Below are 16,749 nucleotides of genomic sequence, written 5' to 3' on the forward strand. Positions count from 1 at the left end.
ACACTCTCTCCGAGCTCGCCCAGACCCTTGTACAGCTTTTTGCTGTACGGGTCTGGCTCGCCAGGCTAATTGACGAATGGTGTAGTTGCCCTTTTGTAAGACAAGGAAGAAATGCACACCAATGAGCTCGCTTTCAATTCATTATTATTCTTGTTGTTTCGGGCCACCTCAGAGCAAGGGCTGTGGTGGCCCGAAACATCACAAAAATGGATTAAAAGGGAGCTCATCGCGGTGTGCGTTTATCCTCCTTGCGTTACTTGAACTGCGCGCTCTGATCCTGCACCCGGCTAAAAGAAATTTGATGTGCGTGAGATCTGGCTGGTAGTTTCCCTTTTTTCAAAAGTCAGTACGTCTTGCCTTGCTGCCAGTATCTGTGAGGTTTATCAACAGCAGCGCCTTCGTTCTGCATTCTGGTTCTTTTCTGACGTCCGCCACACGATCCTGAGATCTTGATCTTACTCGTCTGGCTTCACAGCACACGCGCTTAAACTGGCCACAGATGATTATCGGGGACTGCAGAGCTCTTACTCGCTTGCTCACTCACTGACTCACTCACTCATTTGCTTACTATAAGTCATTTGTTGTCTGTGTATTTGTGTGTGCGCACCTGTCTGTCTGTCTGTCTGTCTGTGTGTGTGTGTGTGTGTGTGTGTGTGTGTGTGTGTGTGTGTGTGTGTGTGTGTGTGTGTGTGTGCGCACGCGTGTGTGTGTGTGTGTGTGTGTGCACGCGTGTGTGTGTGTGTGTGTGTGTGTGCACGCGTGTGTGTGTGCACGCGTGTGTGCACGCGTGTGTGCGTGCGCGTTTGTGTGTGTGTAGGGAGATGGTGATTAAGAAGGTGGTTGGCTGCTGCAAGAAGGGGAATCCAGTGGCCTACAAGTACTCCAAGGTAAACGCTGCATGTGTCCACCTCAGCCCTCCTCCATATCAGTGGCTTATACTAAGAAGCTTGTTCAGGGGTGAACCAGGTTAAGTTAACCCATTTTGTCCTAAGCCCTTTTTGGGAAAGGGTGCCCTCTGCCTATTAAAACCTAAATATCTCAGCCTCCGAAGCACATACAAACATGAAATGAGTTGCATTTAAAAACTAAGACCCTCGTTTTGCCTTAGAATGTGTTCATGCAGCTCTAACTTACCCACATTTCTAATAAAACAGCTCAAATCTCAAGAGCCTGAATGCAGCGTATATGTGTCTCCAGGACACAATGGGTTAGAGGTAAATCATCTAGTAGTAGAAGAGCCTGGAGTCCTCAATTACTCCTGAACCAGCTTCTTAGTACAGGCCCCAGAGGTGCCAATTCTGGGTTATAAGAGTAAGTTTTCCTTCTAACACAAGTGACTTCACTGTCTGGCTGATCTAGCTCTCTTGATTGCTGCTCACTATCAGATGATTCAAAGCAGGTTGGATGAAATCTGTGGCAGGGTTTTTATTTTCTGGACCTTGGATTGACACCTCTGCTGTATATTCATTCATTCATTCATTCATTCATTCATTCATTCATTCATTCATTCATTCATTCATTCATTCATTCATTCATTCATTCATTCATTCATTCATTCATTCATTCATTCATTTATTCATTCATTCATTTATTTGACATTTTCCCATTTTCAATGAACAGTTAACACAGTGGAGAAGGAGGGGAGGAATAGTACAATGTCCTTTTTCCGATGCCCCATTTTATGCACGCTGTAGATTATTTCAAAAAAAGATAGGCTCCAGCTTCACAATGACAAGTTTTTGTGTTGTTATTTTATTTATTTGTTTGTTTTTGATGTTTGCTAGGGCGTCATACACACCCTCATGTCACAATCACAATCAGACCCCCTTGCTTATCTTGCCTTCAGTTCCATGTGATCACTAATCTCTATGTGCAGGATATGAACACTTTATCTTAGTCTTAGTCACAGGGTTTGAATTGAAGAGGCTTGCAGTCAATAGAAACAGTGAATAGTAAACAGCTCCCGCTCAACCTCCCCCCCCCTCTCTCTCTCCTTCCCTCCCTCTCTCCCCCTCTCTCTCTCATTCTCCCCCTTTCTCTCCCCTCTCTCCCTCTCACCCTCCTCTCTCTCTCCCCCCTCCCTCCCTCTCTCCTTCCCCCAGGTGAGCACAGAGGAAAATGGCGAGGAGGACGAGATGGAGTGGCTGATGGAGGAGCTGGAGTCTCCGGGCAAGGCGTCCGACCACCAGAACGGCCACGTCACCACGCGAGCCGACGCCCTTCGCGCGCTCCCATTGGACGAGGGCGACAGCGAGGAGGAGGACGAGGTGCTGACGCTGCCCGGCGTGCGCATCCACTCCGCTTCCTCCTCCTCCAGCGCCTCGCGGCCCAAGCCTCGTGCCCGGCCCCTGCCCATGCCCGCCCTGCTGAGGGAGGAGAGCGACGAGGACCTGGTGGGCCTGCTGGAGGACCAGGAGCGCAGGCACCACCACCACCAGCGGAACAGCAAAGCCAAAACACGCAGCGGAGGAGGAGGAGGAGGAGGCAGCAGGCAGGCACAAAGAAGCCGGCTAGAGCAGCTAACAGACGACAGCGACGAGGATCTGCTCAAAGTCTGAAGTCCTCACCCCCTCTATCCCCTATCCCACATCCCCCACCCAACCCTAACCCCAACCGCCTACCAAACAGATAAACCCACCCCTCTACTCCACCCACAACTCTACTGACACATACCACCATGTTGTCATCATACCAGCTGTTTCCCGTTACTCAACTGGCATGTACGTACCACACCTTCTCATTTCGCCACTTCTGAACCGGCATATACTGTACCACATGCCCCACCCCAAACACCCACCCACCCACCCAACCAACCTTTGAATGGCATACCGTACAGTACCATGTTTTCTGCTAGCCACCCTTTGACTGGCATATACCATAAGATCTCCTCTACATATCCCTCAACTGGCGTATTACCACAAAGTCTCATCTACACACCCTTCAGTTGGAAAACTGCATTCTCTCCGTACACTGGAATACATACAATACTCTGACAGAGGGTGGAAAACGAATATCCCTATATACAGAGAGACTATTATAATTTCCCCACACTTGTTTTTTTTCCTATCAAAGGGAACTGTATTTATCTCTTATGCTGTTTCAAGCAGTGGCTACATATTACATTACTTTTTTAAAGACGAAATGATGCCTTTGCCCCTGAAAGATGATAATTGCTTATAATGCCTGAAAATGGACTGTAATGGACAGAATGTGAAATTGTTTTGTTTAATTTAATATGGCTACATGTATCCCTGCATTTAGTCTATCTTTTTGTTCAATCTTAAGTAACTTAATGGTAATTTATGTTTATTTTTATTTTTTATTTGTTTTGTGTGTTTTCACAGTTTATTTTCCTGTAGCACATTATGTAAAGTCTGCAGGTGTGCTTACAGCCCTGTGGGGGTTGCAGGCGTGTAACAAAGATAATGGACATTTCTCAGTATGTTGTGGGTTCAAAAGCAGTGCTGTGCAGCAGTGAATTTTACCTACTCATTGTCACTTCGGTACTCTGTATTTGTTATTACCGTCAGACTTGTTTGAGTGCCAAGATTATGAGCTTGTGTCAGTCAGACTTGCCTCTCTTGGCGACTGAGAACCGAACCGGTGCCCATTCCCGCACCTAATCGCAAACCGGCCGGCGTGTTCACGCCACCAATCTTACCGTTTGCGAAACGACAAAAAAAAAAAATGTCTGTGACCTGTGACGACAACGTGGACGTCAGCACGTTCATCGGGATAACATTGTCACGTGAGGAAAAGTTCAAAGCCTTGTATGAACGCGGGGGGTTCGCTGGTTAGCACTTAATTGGCGAATGTAACTGGTACCGGCACCGGCACCGTTCTGGTTGGCCTGAAAGCAGTATCTGTGCACGACACTGTTCATTTTGTCTCTTAGCACCTGTCCATTTCAGCCGTTTGGGTGTGTTTTGGGAGCCATAGTTTGGTTGTGAAGTAGGGAATTGGCTTGTTCTTCAGCTCTGCCTATGATGCCAAAAAAAGCATGAGAGAGCAACAGCATAGTCATACAGTATACAGCTTTAGTGCCATTTCCGGCATTGGGTTCTCCTCTGATGTTCCAGGTTGTAATTGCCATAGACCTTTTTTTTTCCTTTAGTTGTGAATTTGCTTACAATCACAGTGTGATGGGAAATGATTTAATTATTACATACTTTTTTTGTAAGTTAAGTTTGTATTTATACAGAGTGAACGTTCGAATGCTATCGGGCACATGCAATTCTGGTTATAGAAGTTGAAGAGCACAGTGGACGGGACTATGATCCTTTTTTTCTCCATGTAAAAAAAATAAGAACGATTGATTATGGTAAAAAAAGTTTAAGTTCATCAAAAATTATTATTGTTCAGCTGCAGGTGTTCACCTAATCAACTGTGCCTCATTTATATAAAATGGCACCTGTTTAAATTTAGCTACTTGTGTTTAATTATGAATGGTTTATGTTTTTTATCGTTGTTATTGTATGTATATGTGGCTGTCACTAATGGCTCATTCACACTCCGGTAGTGTTTCATTATAGGCTGTCCATTCTAATGGGAAATACTCATGCTGATGTTTGAGTTTGCTCCTTATCATGAAGACATTTTCCTTTGCCAAAAGCAACATGAAAGATTTGCATGTGTTTTCAGCATCAGCAGCATATTTGAGATATTTGTCAAGATGTCAATGTGTGAAATGGAGTCCAAACTGTTTGAAAGAGCTTTGCGATGCATTGCATCCCCAGGGGGCTAACAAAAGACTAAGCATGTTCTTTAATCTTTCCTGGTGGCCCATCCCCAACAAAACTTCCCCATCAAGCAAGATGAAAGTGTTTTTGGAAAGAAGAAAAAACTGAATGTTAGCCGACTTTGTAACAAGACATGAATGTGCTTCAACAAACATCTCATATCTTTTACAGTAGAGGGGGAGCAGTTTTTGTTGGCTAACAGTGGAGGAGAAGAGAAGAGAGCCCCCCCCCCCCCCCCCCCCAGACTGGTGACGATTGGAGTTATCAGCTGAAGGCACTTTATGGTGGGAAAGGCTCCCCTCCTCCCCAGAGTTATTCTTTTGAAGTTCATTTTTCTGGCACGCTGCAGGGTATTCCATGAACAGATCATGTCGGCTCCCCAAGTCAAGGTTACTTGATGTCGGATGTAATTCTCCTAATATAGAAGTAGTTAATCAACTCTTCTGAGTTATCATACTATAAGGGTTAACTGAAAGTAACATGCAGTAAATCTTGTAGATGACCTACGAGTTCCCCTTTATTTTTGGGAATAAAGCTGCAGGACCCCACACAAGAGTAACGCGTTTTCAAAGTACAGTAGTGTTAGAGGCTGCTGTCTGGAATGCCCCTCAGCGGCTGGCTGTGGTTGGAGGAGGAGGGGGGTGATGTCTTTCCCTGACACGTATCTGTAGTTGTCTAGTAAAATGTCTGTCTCTGCTGTAAGTTGGAGAGCATTTTGGCTCGTATCGGTACGTCCATCAGTCATGAAGTCATGACCAAAAAGCCCCAGTGCCTCTGTCTTTCTCTGGTGTAATTTTTATTTCTTGTCAGAGGCTCTGGGGCTTGTCTGGCTCATTTTTGTTCTACTGTATGTCCTAATGAATTTGTTTGGGATTCTTCTTTTGTACTTATGAAATGTTGCTGTGAAACACACATAGCATTGACACAAAAATGAACGCTTAGCTCTTCAGTCCATTACAATAAAGCTTCAGCCTTGTCTATAGTAGAGTGCTTGTCTTTTTACATGTCTGTTTTTGTTGCCTTTCAAACTACTATATCTGGCCCAAGGAAAGTGTATCTTATGGCCTACATGTGGCCTACTCATGATGCACTGTAACAAAATTAGAGGTTCTCTGAAGGACCTTGAGTTTGCCACTGTGGAAGAACTCCTTGGAAGTTCTCTGAGGATGATGAGTTGGGGAATTTGGTTCTTGGTAGAGCCCCAAGGTTTCCCCATAAAGATTATTTAGAGATGTGCCAACTTGATGTGTTGCTCTGGGTGCCAAACGTGAACAGGTTCCGGTCTGCTTAAAGGGGCGAGTGGTATCCACTTGACCTGAAACAAAATGTTTGTTTTTCCTCAAAACTCAAATAGTAGGCCTACAAGTTACAGCATTAGGCTTTTCTTGATCATAGACTCAAGTATGCCTAGACCCTAACAACCCCAGAAAGTTACAATGACCGATTTCTTGCATTTCAACCATCCTTAGGTCTGAATAAAGTGGGATTCACCCCCCCTTGCAAAACTTGAACCTGGAAACGATTGGCCATTGGCACCTCCCTATTTTCGAGTTTCTCTGGTTTTGTTGAAGGTTCCTCAGCAAACCCAGAAACCCAGGAGTTCTTTGATAAACCCTTGATTGTCACTGTAGAAGAAGGAAACTTTGAGTTCTTCACAGAATGTTTGGTTTCTTTAGAGATCTTCTACCATTTCCTCTGCAGTCTTTTAGGTTCCCCTTGACTAAAGGTTCTTTGAGGAATCTTTACATTATTGCAGTGTAGCTCACAGGTGCATATGTATCAAGATCGAGATTTCAGGTTATAGCTTGATAATTTAACATGTCTGCTATTGATTTCATTCATCCATTTTGTGAAAGATTGGATTCTAATATCAACATGAAACTGAAAAATATGATTTGCAAATCTGTTTGATGGCAAATTTAATCAGTTGTTGGGCACACACACGGGAAACTCGGCAAGGTTTTTACATGTACTTTCTGTTCTAAGGGTTTTACTTTTTACACTTAGCCAACATAGTACTCTGAGGTGGCACTAGCAGGCAGTTGTATTGTAAGCCTGAATGGGGTATTCATTCAGACTGCAAATATAGAGAAGTTCTGTTTGGGTTGGCACGGCATCATATTCACCCAGGCCCTCTGACATTGCATAACCTCGGCGCCATTAAAAAGTAACACATCGGTTTTGACGTGTTCTCCATGCTCGGCTGGTCTATCATAACATGCCCGGGGCCCAAGGTCAACCTCTCCCCTGGACTTTTGATCCCCGGCTGTCCTGGTAAATACCCCTGTCCCTCTGGCCATGTCCCTCACACTCCCACACATCTCCCTCTCTGCTGCCTCTGACCACCACCATCTTCTGATCGGTCTCGCACTGTCCGTCTGTCTGGCGCCACCACCACCACCATGACCACTTTCGACGACATCCTGGAGGAGGCCGGCAAGTTCGGCCGCAGTCAGAAGCGCATCTTTGCCCTGCTCTGCATGGTGTCCATGCCCTGGGCCGGCGTCTACGTGGGCATCGTCTTCCAGGGCTTCACCCCGGAGCACTGGTGCCGTGACCCGGCCGTCAGCCAGCAAAGGGACACCTGCGGCTGGAGCCAGCACGACACGCGCAACTACGCCCCGCAGGTGAACTCCTCGACAGGGGTCTTGGAGCGTAGCCAGTGCCTCAGGTACGATGTGGACTGGAACGCCACGGGCCTCACCTGCGACTACCCGGCGCCACAACTGAGTGAGCATCAGCTGAGCGCCCTGCCCACCACCGCCTGCAAGGACGGATGGGAGTACGCCGACTACGAGGGCAGGAGGTCCTTTGTGACGGAGGTGAGACCTTGTGATTTGTAGTGTAGATGCTTGTCAATGGCACCTGTAGGCACCAGGCTGCTGTGGAGCTTAATTCAACCGGGTTTTTCTTTTCTTTTTTCAAAGAGGTCGCACTTAACATACAGTACGTAGTGTGTTCTTTATATATTGCGTTACATCTTATTTGAGATTTGAGTTTACCATTTGGGCCAGATCCCTCACAATTTAATTGAGACAAGAGAGTGCTAATGATAATATGCGTTCTTTCACCTCTGTACTTCATGGAAGATGCAGCCAAAGGGGAAGTTATTTACATGTGTATTGTAGAAAAACTTACATCTCACTTCAGAAATTGTTTTGGAGGAATTATATCTACTTTCCATGCATCTGCACTTGTTCTGTATATTTCCTGTGCACTCCGTATCTGCTAGTGATTTTGGCTATGGTTATGTCCTCAATTATTTTGAATAAAAAGCGTCTGCCAAATGCAATGTAATGCAATGTAATACATATATCTGACATGCACTACACTACAGTGCCCTTTAGTTCCCTAGTTGGGACTTCTTCATTTAGTTACATTATACACAAGGAACCGCATAATTGCTAGTCACGGAACAAGTCAAGAAGTGACAAATCGAGCTGGCACAGGATTATTATGCAGGTGGCAAAGGCAGGGACATTGTAATGGGGGATAAAGAGGGATCCAGTTATCAGCGCCTCTAGTGCAAAGCAGGGCCTGCGAGGAGGATTGTTAATTGAGGGGGTGCCCATTTGATCCACTTGGTCATAGGGCCCAGGATTTGAGTGCTACTACCCTGGTATAGTATACCGTAGTATGGACTATAGAGAGCTATGACTGATTGTACTTATATAAATGGAGGACTGATTTTGCTCTCTGGTCTGCAGTTTGATCTGGTGTGTGCAGACGCCTGGCTGGTGGACATGTACCAGGCTACTCTGAATGTGGGCTTCCTGGTTGGCAGTATCGCCATCGGATACCTGGCTGACAGGTAAATGCATGTTTGGTTACACTTCATTTTAAGGCCCTTTTTATATGAATTAGGAAATGTTTAGCAAAGTACAGTATTTAAATGCATGTAAAAAATGTTGCTAAGAATTAGGCTTATACAGAAGTTGGGTATGAACAGTGTGAGTACATTACAGTATATTACATGTAGATACACTAAACACAAACTGAAGAATGAAGTGTTACTGGTTTTTCTGAGTGTACTTTTGTACACTTTTTTTGTACACCGAAAAAAAACTATTCTACATGGTTTTTTTAGTCTATGTATGTATTCTATACTGTGTGGATGGCAAGACCTGCATAAATGACATTCTTCACAGATAACCTTTTCTACCTCTGATTATCCATCCAGGTTCGGACGTAAAATGAGCTTCTTGATGTCCAATCTCATGAATGGGATCGCTGGCATCATTGTAGCAGTGGCCCCAAGCTACAGCGCCCTGTTGGTGCTCAGGACCTTGTATGGCTTTGGAGTGAAGGGAGGCTGGGTGGCAGGATACGTGCTGAGTAAGTCGTCTTCATGGCCCTAACTACCAAGGGTGAGCGGTTAGGGCGTCAGACTTGCATCCCAGAGGTTGCCGGTTCGACTCCCGACCCGCCAGGTTGGTGGGGGGAGTAATCAACCAGTGCTCTCCCCCATCCTCCTCCATGACTGAGGTACCCTGAGCATGGTACTGTCCCACCGCACTGCTCCCCATGGGGCGCCACTGAGGGCTGCCCCCTTGCACGGGTGAGGCATAAATGCAATTTCGTTGTGTGCAGTGTTCACTTGTGTGCTGTGGAGTGCTGTGTCACAATGACAATGGGAGTTGGAGTTTCCCAATGGGCTTTCATTTTTCATGGGCTTTCATTGAGGACACAGAGGTCATGACCCCGGTATTTGTTTTTAATGCAAAATGTATCTCTGATGATAATCGATCTATGATCAACAATGATAAGTTCAGTCTGTATATGCCACCCCCATTTATCCTCAAGGTAGTGATTAATGGAAACAAACTTCAGAGTTTGACCGAAGAGTTTAAAGCGTTCTAAATGCACAGTATGCATAGGCTACAGCACGTAATATTTGACCTCGTATTTGAAAATGTCTCGTTACAGCCCTGGTCGTCTTACTGTGTGTACACGCTTTTTCTACACATGTTTAAGTCAAAGAACAGCATTCCCAATCTGGGTGTGACTAGCAGTGCTAAACTTTTGTTTGGAGTTTAAGTTGGTTCTAGCATACGAAAGGGCCTTGTGTCAATGCCCAGCCTGTCCACGACACACCACCACCCAGGCCCCACCACACTCCCTGACTTCGACTTTCTATGACTGACACAGAAGTGGTTGGGGTTATTGTAAGAGCCTAGCATTTTTTAAAAACTTTTAGTTGCTCTAGCCTTTTTGAGTTGACGCACGAAGTGAAACACTGTTCACAGACAAGGTGTAAACACTGACTTTTCCCCAATTACCTTTCCTTGCCTTGTATTTGAAGGCTATTGGTCATGTCTTTTTAGACTATGTATATATAATAGTTGCATTGCCTTGCTACATCATGTGCTCCAAGATTTATAGCAGTGTACCTAACCCCAGAAGAAAACCGTTCTACGCATCAGCAATGCAACAACAAAGTGGGATGAATTCCGGTCTCCTAAATGGGCTTGACTTTTACATTTTCCTCCATTGAACTCCATTTATTCTGAACCCCCGCATAGTCTGCCCGCATAGTCTGCCGTGGCTAAAGGGCCAGGCAGCTCATAGACATGGCATCTTAGCACCTTACCTCACGTTGATGTCGCAGGAAACTTCTAATGAACCGTCTCCTTATCAATCGTCTCTGGTTTGTCTGTGTAGTCACAGAGTTGGTGGGGGTGGAGTACCGTAGGACGGTGGGCGTGCTCTACCAGATGTTCTTCAGCGTGGGCATCCTCTTACTCCCGCTCATCGCATATTACATCGTCGACTGGCGCTGGCTGCAAGTGGTCATCACCGTGCCTTACATCATCTTCCTCTCATACTACTGGTAACCTCCACTACTATTACTACTTGTACTTACTACTACTACTACTACTTCAGCTACTACTACTACTGCTACTACTACTAATACTACTTCAGCTACTACTACTACTGCTACTACTACTACTACTACTACTACTACTTCAGCTACTACTACTACTGCTACTACTACTACTACTACTACTGCTATTACTACTACTACTAATTCAGCTACTACTACTACTGCTACTACTACTACTACTACTACTACTACTACTACTACTACTATCACCATTAGACTACAACAACCGCTATTACTACTACTACTACTACTACTACTACTACTACTACTACTACTCTACTCTACTCTATTACTGTTGCTGCTGCTACTTTTACTACTAGACTACTACTACCACAGCCACACCACTACTATTACTACTACTACTACTACTACTAATACTAACTTAATGTAATGTCATACTGCTACTACTATGAATACTACTACTAGACACCACCACTACTACTACTTAATGATACTACTACTACTACCATCACACACCACCACCACTACTACTACTACCCACCACTACTTTTACCATCGCTACTACTATTGCTAGTACTACTATTTTCCTGCCTGGAAATGTAATTTGCTAAATACACTCTGCCCTGCAGGTTTATTCCTGAATCTCCAAGATGGCTCCTCTCCCAGAACAACTCTAAAAAAGCTATCGAGATAACAGAAGCCATGGCCAAAGAGAATGGGAGGACTCTCTCCAAAAACATTGAGGTACAAAGCCGGATTCATTCAATTTTTTGCCAATATGCCAATTTACTGTATTTATGGCATATTTTTAGTTGAGAGAATGAATTTTCACATTGATTTCCACAATGTCATTGAGCCTGTGCTTTTCTACCACATGCCTCCTCACTGGCCATCTTTAAACAACACCTTTAAACCCTTAAAAAAAACTCTTTAGAGGCCTTTGACTTCTAGTGTCCACAAGCACACACCTACACACACTTACACTGATATTATGTAAAGCGACCTTGGATTGAAAGGCGCTATGTAAAACGGAGGTGGTATTATTATTATTATTATTATTATTATTATTATTATTATTATTATTATTATTATTATTCACAGAACCTAAAGGATGACAACGTCGTCACGGTCTCCGCCACCTTCATGGACCTAATCAGGACACCGAAGATGAGAAAGCACACCTTCATCCTCTCCTTTAACTGGTGAGTACACCTCTCCTGACATGCAGCATCATGTCCACCAAAAGCTGTTGCTTTTGTTTAAAGGTACACTGTGCAGGAAATGGACAAAAAAGGTACTGCAACTACAGTATGCTTCTCATTGAAACTGGGCTGTCTATTGCCATATTTGATCTTTTCGTGAAAGTTTATTAAGTAATGTGTACATTACAACAAGTACAGTCATTGTTGCAGCTAAAAATGGCTATTTCTGGAAATTCAAAATGGGCGGACCATGGGATGATCTCCTTATTCATATATGAAAAGTGTAAATGTGTAAATGAATACTTAGAATTTGATGGTGGTGGTAAGTATTCATGAAAAAGGTAACATTAGTGAATGGGTAGCATTCAACTAAAACTCTTATTCAGTGTACCTTTAAGGCAACTCACAGCTATTTACTAGGTACAGGTTGTTGGTTACAGTCCCACATGCAATATGAGGTTAGGTGCCTTGCTCAAGGGCACTTCAGAACATGGGTCTCAGGGGATTCAATCCTCCTGACCCCAAGACAAACTCCCTAACCATTAGACCACGGCTGCCTAACTTATATATTACTTATAACATATTCCATCCACACCTCCATCCATACAGGTTCACGAGTGCCGTGGTTTACCAGGGTCTGATCATGCGACTGGGGATTCTGGGAGGAAACGTCTACATTGACTTCCTCATCTCCGGCTTGGTGGAGTTCCCCGCCGCCTTCCTCATCCTCTTCACCATCGAGCGCATCGGCCGGAGGATCCCATTCGCCACCGCAAACATTGTGGCTGGAGCAGCGTGCCTCATCACAGCCTTTATTCCAGAGCGTAAGCACAGTGTTCCCTCACTTCATTCCCTAGGGGAAAAAAACTTAAAAATCTTAAAATTTAAAGAATAATAAATTAACTGGATATTGTCCTTTTTGGAACACATCGATCACATTTTTCCGGTTTTATTGAAAAAAAGATTTTGACGACAAAAATGTAAAAATTAACCTATATAAGATGATAAGATATTTGAAAGACACATTGTAAGGTGTCCCTCATTGTTCTCCTCCAGACATGTTTTGGCCTAGGACAGCGGTGGCTTGCATAGGACGTCTTGGGATCACAATGACCTTTGAGATGGTGGTGTTTGTGAACACAGAGCTGTACCCTACTTTTGTCAGGTAAGAAGGGTTCTGCACGCCACCTGACTAATCCTTAAGGCTCTTAGTGGATAAAAGAAACATACTCAGTTGAACATAAAATGGCTTTTCTTCCGTATTTAATGTCTGCACTGAAGTGGGTGCTTTCAATGTCATTGCGAATATGTGTTGTGTACATTTTTTATAGTGGCAATAAAAGGCAGTCTAAATGATGTAGAATATTTTCTACTCTATTTAATATATTTGCCCCTTGTGTATGTAAAAAAATAATAATAATGTAAAAAATATATATATAATTTCTTCTCCTCTCCAAAGGAACCTGGGGGTGTCTGTGTGTTCCACATTGTGTGACGTTGGAGGTATCGTGGCTCCTTTCCTGCTCTACCGACTGGCTGTTATCTGGCTGGAGCTGCCACTCATCATATTTGGTGGGCTTTTGCAGATTGCAGATCATTTTACCCTTTTAACAGTCTAGAGACACAGATTGAACTCTGGCAAGATTGAACACTGAGAGTGACAAGGGTGACATTCAGAAAGAGAGAGAGATTGCATGCACATCACCCGAGTGCAGTTTCTGGACAAAATAATAATTTAAAAAATTAACAGCACAATTGAACACTGTTACTTCAGAGAAATTGCTTCAGACAATTGTTGTATAACTAATGACACAATGTTATGGCCATATTGCACTCTGAGGAAAGACATGTCTGTAATGTCATTGTGTAGGCCATTTTTAATGGGGACCAATGAGAGCCAGTGGGGAGGGACCATATGAGTTATGATTTACTTTTTATGACACTGAGGTTAACACTAGTTATTATATGGTGTGACGTCATCGGTCGAATGCTCCATTCATTTCAACGGGGCTCCCCAACGTTCGCACGTCTGTTATTTTTCGATAACGGACGGGTTGGTCTATAACAGACCGCTGTCAATGGCAACAAGACTTTTCACTGCTAAAGCGACTTTTCAAAGACTCTAATCAGCTGCTCTGATAGACAACACCTGTTGTCCTGGCTACCTAGCTGTTGCCTAGCGGTGTTCCACAACGGCACTGTTTTGTTTTGCGCAGCAACAATCTTTTGACATTAAAAACTATAATAGACTTAACATTAAATAGGCCTAAATAAATGTCCCCGCCATGTGTGAATCATTTAAGTATATCCATATAATAAGCGGGTTAACTTTCGGCGAGTCGGTCGCTTTGTGGAATAGCAGCACTTCAGAGAGAACAAGACCCCGACGCGGAGCGGAGATTCTCTCTGTCGTGCTGCTATTCCACGGTAGCGACCTTCTCGCCGAACGTTAACCCTTACCTAACATGGTCAAATGTTTTTTTCTACTCTAAAGTGGTCTAAAGTCCCAAAGAAACTCATGTCGTTGGCTGAACTGTGTTGATCATAGGGGTCATTGCTTTTGTGGCTGGAGGTCTGGTCCTGCTGCTGCCTGAGACGAGAGGTGTTCCACTCCCTGAGACCATCGACGACATCGAGAACCCCAAGAGGTAGGTTTCAGATCTTCGATAACTCTAGTCGATGATGTTGTGCAAACATCCCATGTATATCCCATGCCATGCATTTTGCATGTATCATGCACAGAAATGTAAGAATTGTACAAATGCAAGGAAGATGTTTGGTATGAATTGTATAATCATTTTGTGAGATACCAATTCTCATTATGCCTCTTGTTCCCAACAGCAGAAATAAAGAAGAACCTTTGAACACTCAGCAGATGGAGAACCTTCTCCCCTCTGATGTGACGACCAAAAAAGAGCCAGTGGATGTTTAAATATGACAAATGTAAGACGCTACCTGTCACCCTGAGGCATATAAGAGAAAATAGTGACCTGTTTTGCTGCTATGTGCCCCCTAAAAAAACACTGGCCCTACCTCGGCCCCACTGGTAATTTTGTTCTAGAACCACCATTCCCTTGATGATGGTCCCAAAAGCAGGTTCATAGTCCTGTGAATGTGAAGTCAAATGGTGCATACCAGAACCAATCCCAACTAATAGGAGATCGCACTTATCCTACCTGCATATTTCACTGGGAGTTCTACAACCATAGCAACCACCGCGGTTTAACTGACTTTAGCAAGGTGTTTTGATACGAGCCAATATAACCATAGCTATTATTTCTAGTGTATGTTACATTTATGTTGACACAATACCATACTATAACATGAAGATGCTGATTTAAAATTACTTTAAGTGTCTGGAACAACCGCACACAAGAGAAATAAAGTTCCACTTATTTATTGACACTTTACACGATGGCTCCATAGGCTGCGGCACCACCATTATCCTCCGACTCCAATTTGGGTAACACTTTACTTGACGCCGGCATCATATGTATGACATAACGGTGTCATAACGTTGTCATAATGCAGTCATGAATCTGTCACAAACATTATGTCAATGTCATAAACATTTTATGACTTTGTCTTTAAGTGAAATTCGGTTATGACAGGGCGACAGGGCGAACAATGTGAACTTTTCATGGCCATAAAACGTTTATGACATTGGCATTATGTTTATGACTCGTTCATGACACTATTATGACACTGTTATGACACTGTTATGTCATACGTATGACGCCGGCATCAAGTAAAGTGTTACCCCAATGTGTTTAGGTGGTAATAGTGTGAGTTCCCTCCACTTCGCTAGTAGGAGGTTCCACTTCGACTGGCGTTCCATTTTTCATAGTAGGAGGTAGGATAAGTGTGATATCCCACTAGTCTACAAAAGCATGTGTTCAGCCTCTTTGTTACTCCATTCTTCCAGTGAAATCAGTATTCATGAAGGTTTGAGTTTACTTCATCTTCATCAGTCATTACATAACACAGCTGGACTGCTGGAAGTTTGGCATGTTGTGGAGGAGCAAAATTCCACATCTGTATTATAATTTGTGGAAAAAAATGTTTTTGTTTTTTTTTCATTTTTGCTTGTTTGTTTGAATGTTTGTAGACTTTAATGACTAATTTATTTAATATAGTTTCCTGATGATGGACTTCATTCATAGTATTGTGTTTTACTAAGTGCATTAAAGTATTTCAAATGTTCTGAATACAGACTACAGAAGAATCTTTTTCCACTACACATCACATTTTAGGTATTCAAATATAAGATGTTCCCTCACTAACACTTGGAATTGGAAAACACACACACAAACTTGAATCTATGTGCTGTCTTGTGTGTATATATATATGTATACACGAATATATATATATATATATATATATATATATATATATATTGTACGTGGGAAGTTAAGAAAACGGTCAACACAAGAAAAATGTTAAACGTTTATATTAATTAAAGCATAAATCAAAACAAAACCCCAGCACGTTACAAAATAAAGACCTGGCCAGGGTCACAACAGAACATTCCCCTTTCAAAATCCCTTACAATAGTGTACATAAATAATTTCTACACACAAGAGTGAAGAGTAGGACAGGAAATGAGCAGGAGAGAGACAAGTGAAGTTTTCACCCCGGCCCGGGAAATCACCCTGGGTCGGGAATCAAACCAGAGACGCCGACGTAACAGTCCTATCCCCTACCACAGTGGTTCTTAACCTGGGGTGCGGGCACCCCCTGGGGGTGCGCCAGAAATTTCAGGGGGTGTGCAGAAATTTGATTCTGTTGAGGTTGTGAAAATTCTGTTAGCAAACATCATAATAGGCCAACTTAAGATCAAATTAAAACTTATTTTGGTCCCCATTTAAAGTAATTATGGTGTTGATTAATGTCTCAAGCAAGAGTCATTGTAATTAATCACTTTAATAATTCTTTAGTGTGTATACTTGTGTAGAAGTTTGGG

General features: G+C 43.4%; 2 protein-coding genes across 3 annotated transcripts in view; both read left to right on the top strand.

The window, feature by feature from the left end:
• The window catches only part of igf2r (insulin-like growth factor 2 receptor), an 81,299-nt gene extending 75,575 nt beyond the window's left edge, over nt 1–5,724 (top strand). The window contains exons 47-48 of the mRNA XM_063223231.1: nt 818–887; nt 2,103–5,724. Of these exons, the coding sequence (XP_063079301.1) occupies nt 818–887; nt 2,103–2,558 (526 nt within the window). The 3' untranslated portion in view covers nt 2,559–5,724. The remainder of the gene's footprint in view (nt 1–817; nt 888–2,102) is intronic.
• Nucleotides 5,725–5,928: 204 nt separating this feature from the next.
• slc22a2 (solute carrier family 22 member 2) lies at nt 5,929–15,994 on the top strand. Of its 2 annotated transcripts, none has more exons than XM_063223234.1 (11): nt 5,929–7,561; nt 8,447–8,550; nt 8,920–9,074; nt 10,401–10,569; nt 11,214–11,328; nt 11,686–11,786; nt 12,396–12,610; nt 12,843–12,951; nt 13,246–13,358; nt 14,335–14,434; nt 14,631–15,994. In XM_063223234.1, exons 1-11 carry the CDS (start codon nt 7,142–7,144, stop codon nt 14,716–14,718), a joined length of 1,689 nt encoding a protein of 562 aa, XP_063079304.1. In that variant the 5' UTR covers nt 5,929–7,141; the 3' UTR covers nt 14,719–15,994. The 2 variants fall into 2 exon arrangements, with proteins under 2 accessions (XP_063079304.1, XP_063079303.1); XM_063223233.1 differs by having other exon boundaries at nt 5,933–7,561; nt 14,628–15,994.
• Nucleotides 15,995–16,749: the final 755 nt, after the last annotated feature.

This window comes from Engraulis encrasicolus, chromosome 18 (genome assembly GCF_034702125.1).
Source record: "Engraulis encrasicolus isolate BLACKSEA-1 chromosome 18, IST_EnEncr_1.0, whole genome shotgun sequence".
NCBI classification, from domain to species: Eukaryota; Metazoa; Chordata; class Actinopteri; order Clupeiformes; family Engraulidae; genus Engraulis; species Engraulis encrasicolus.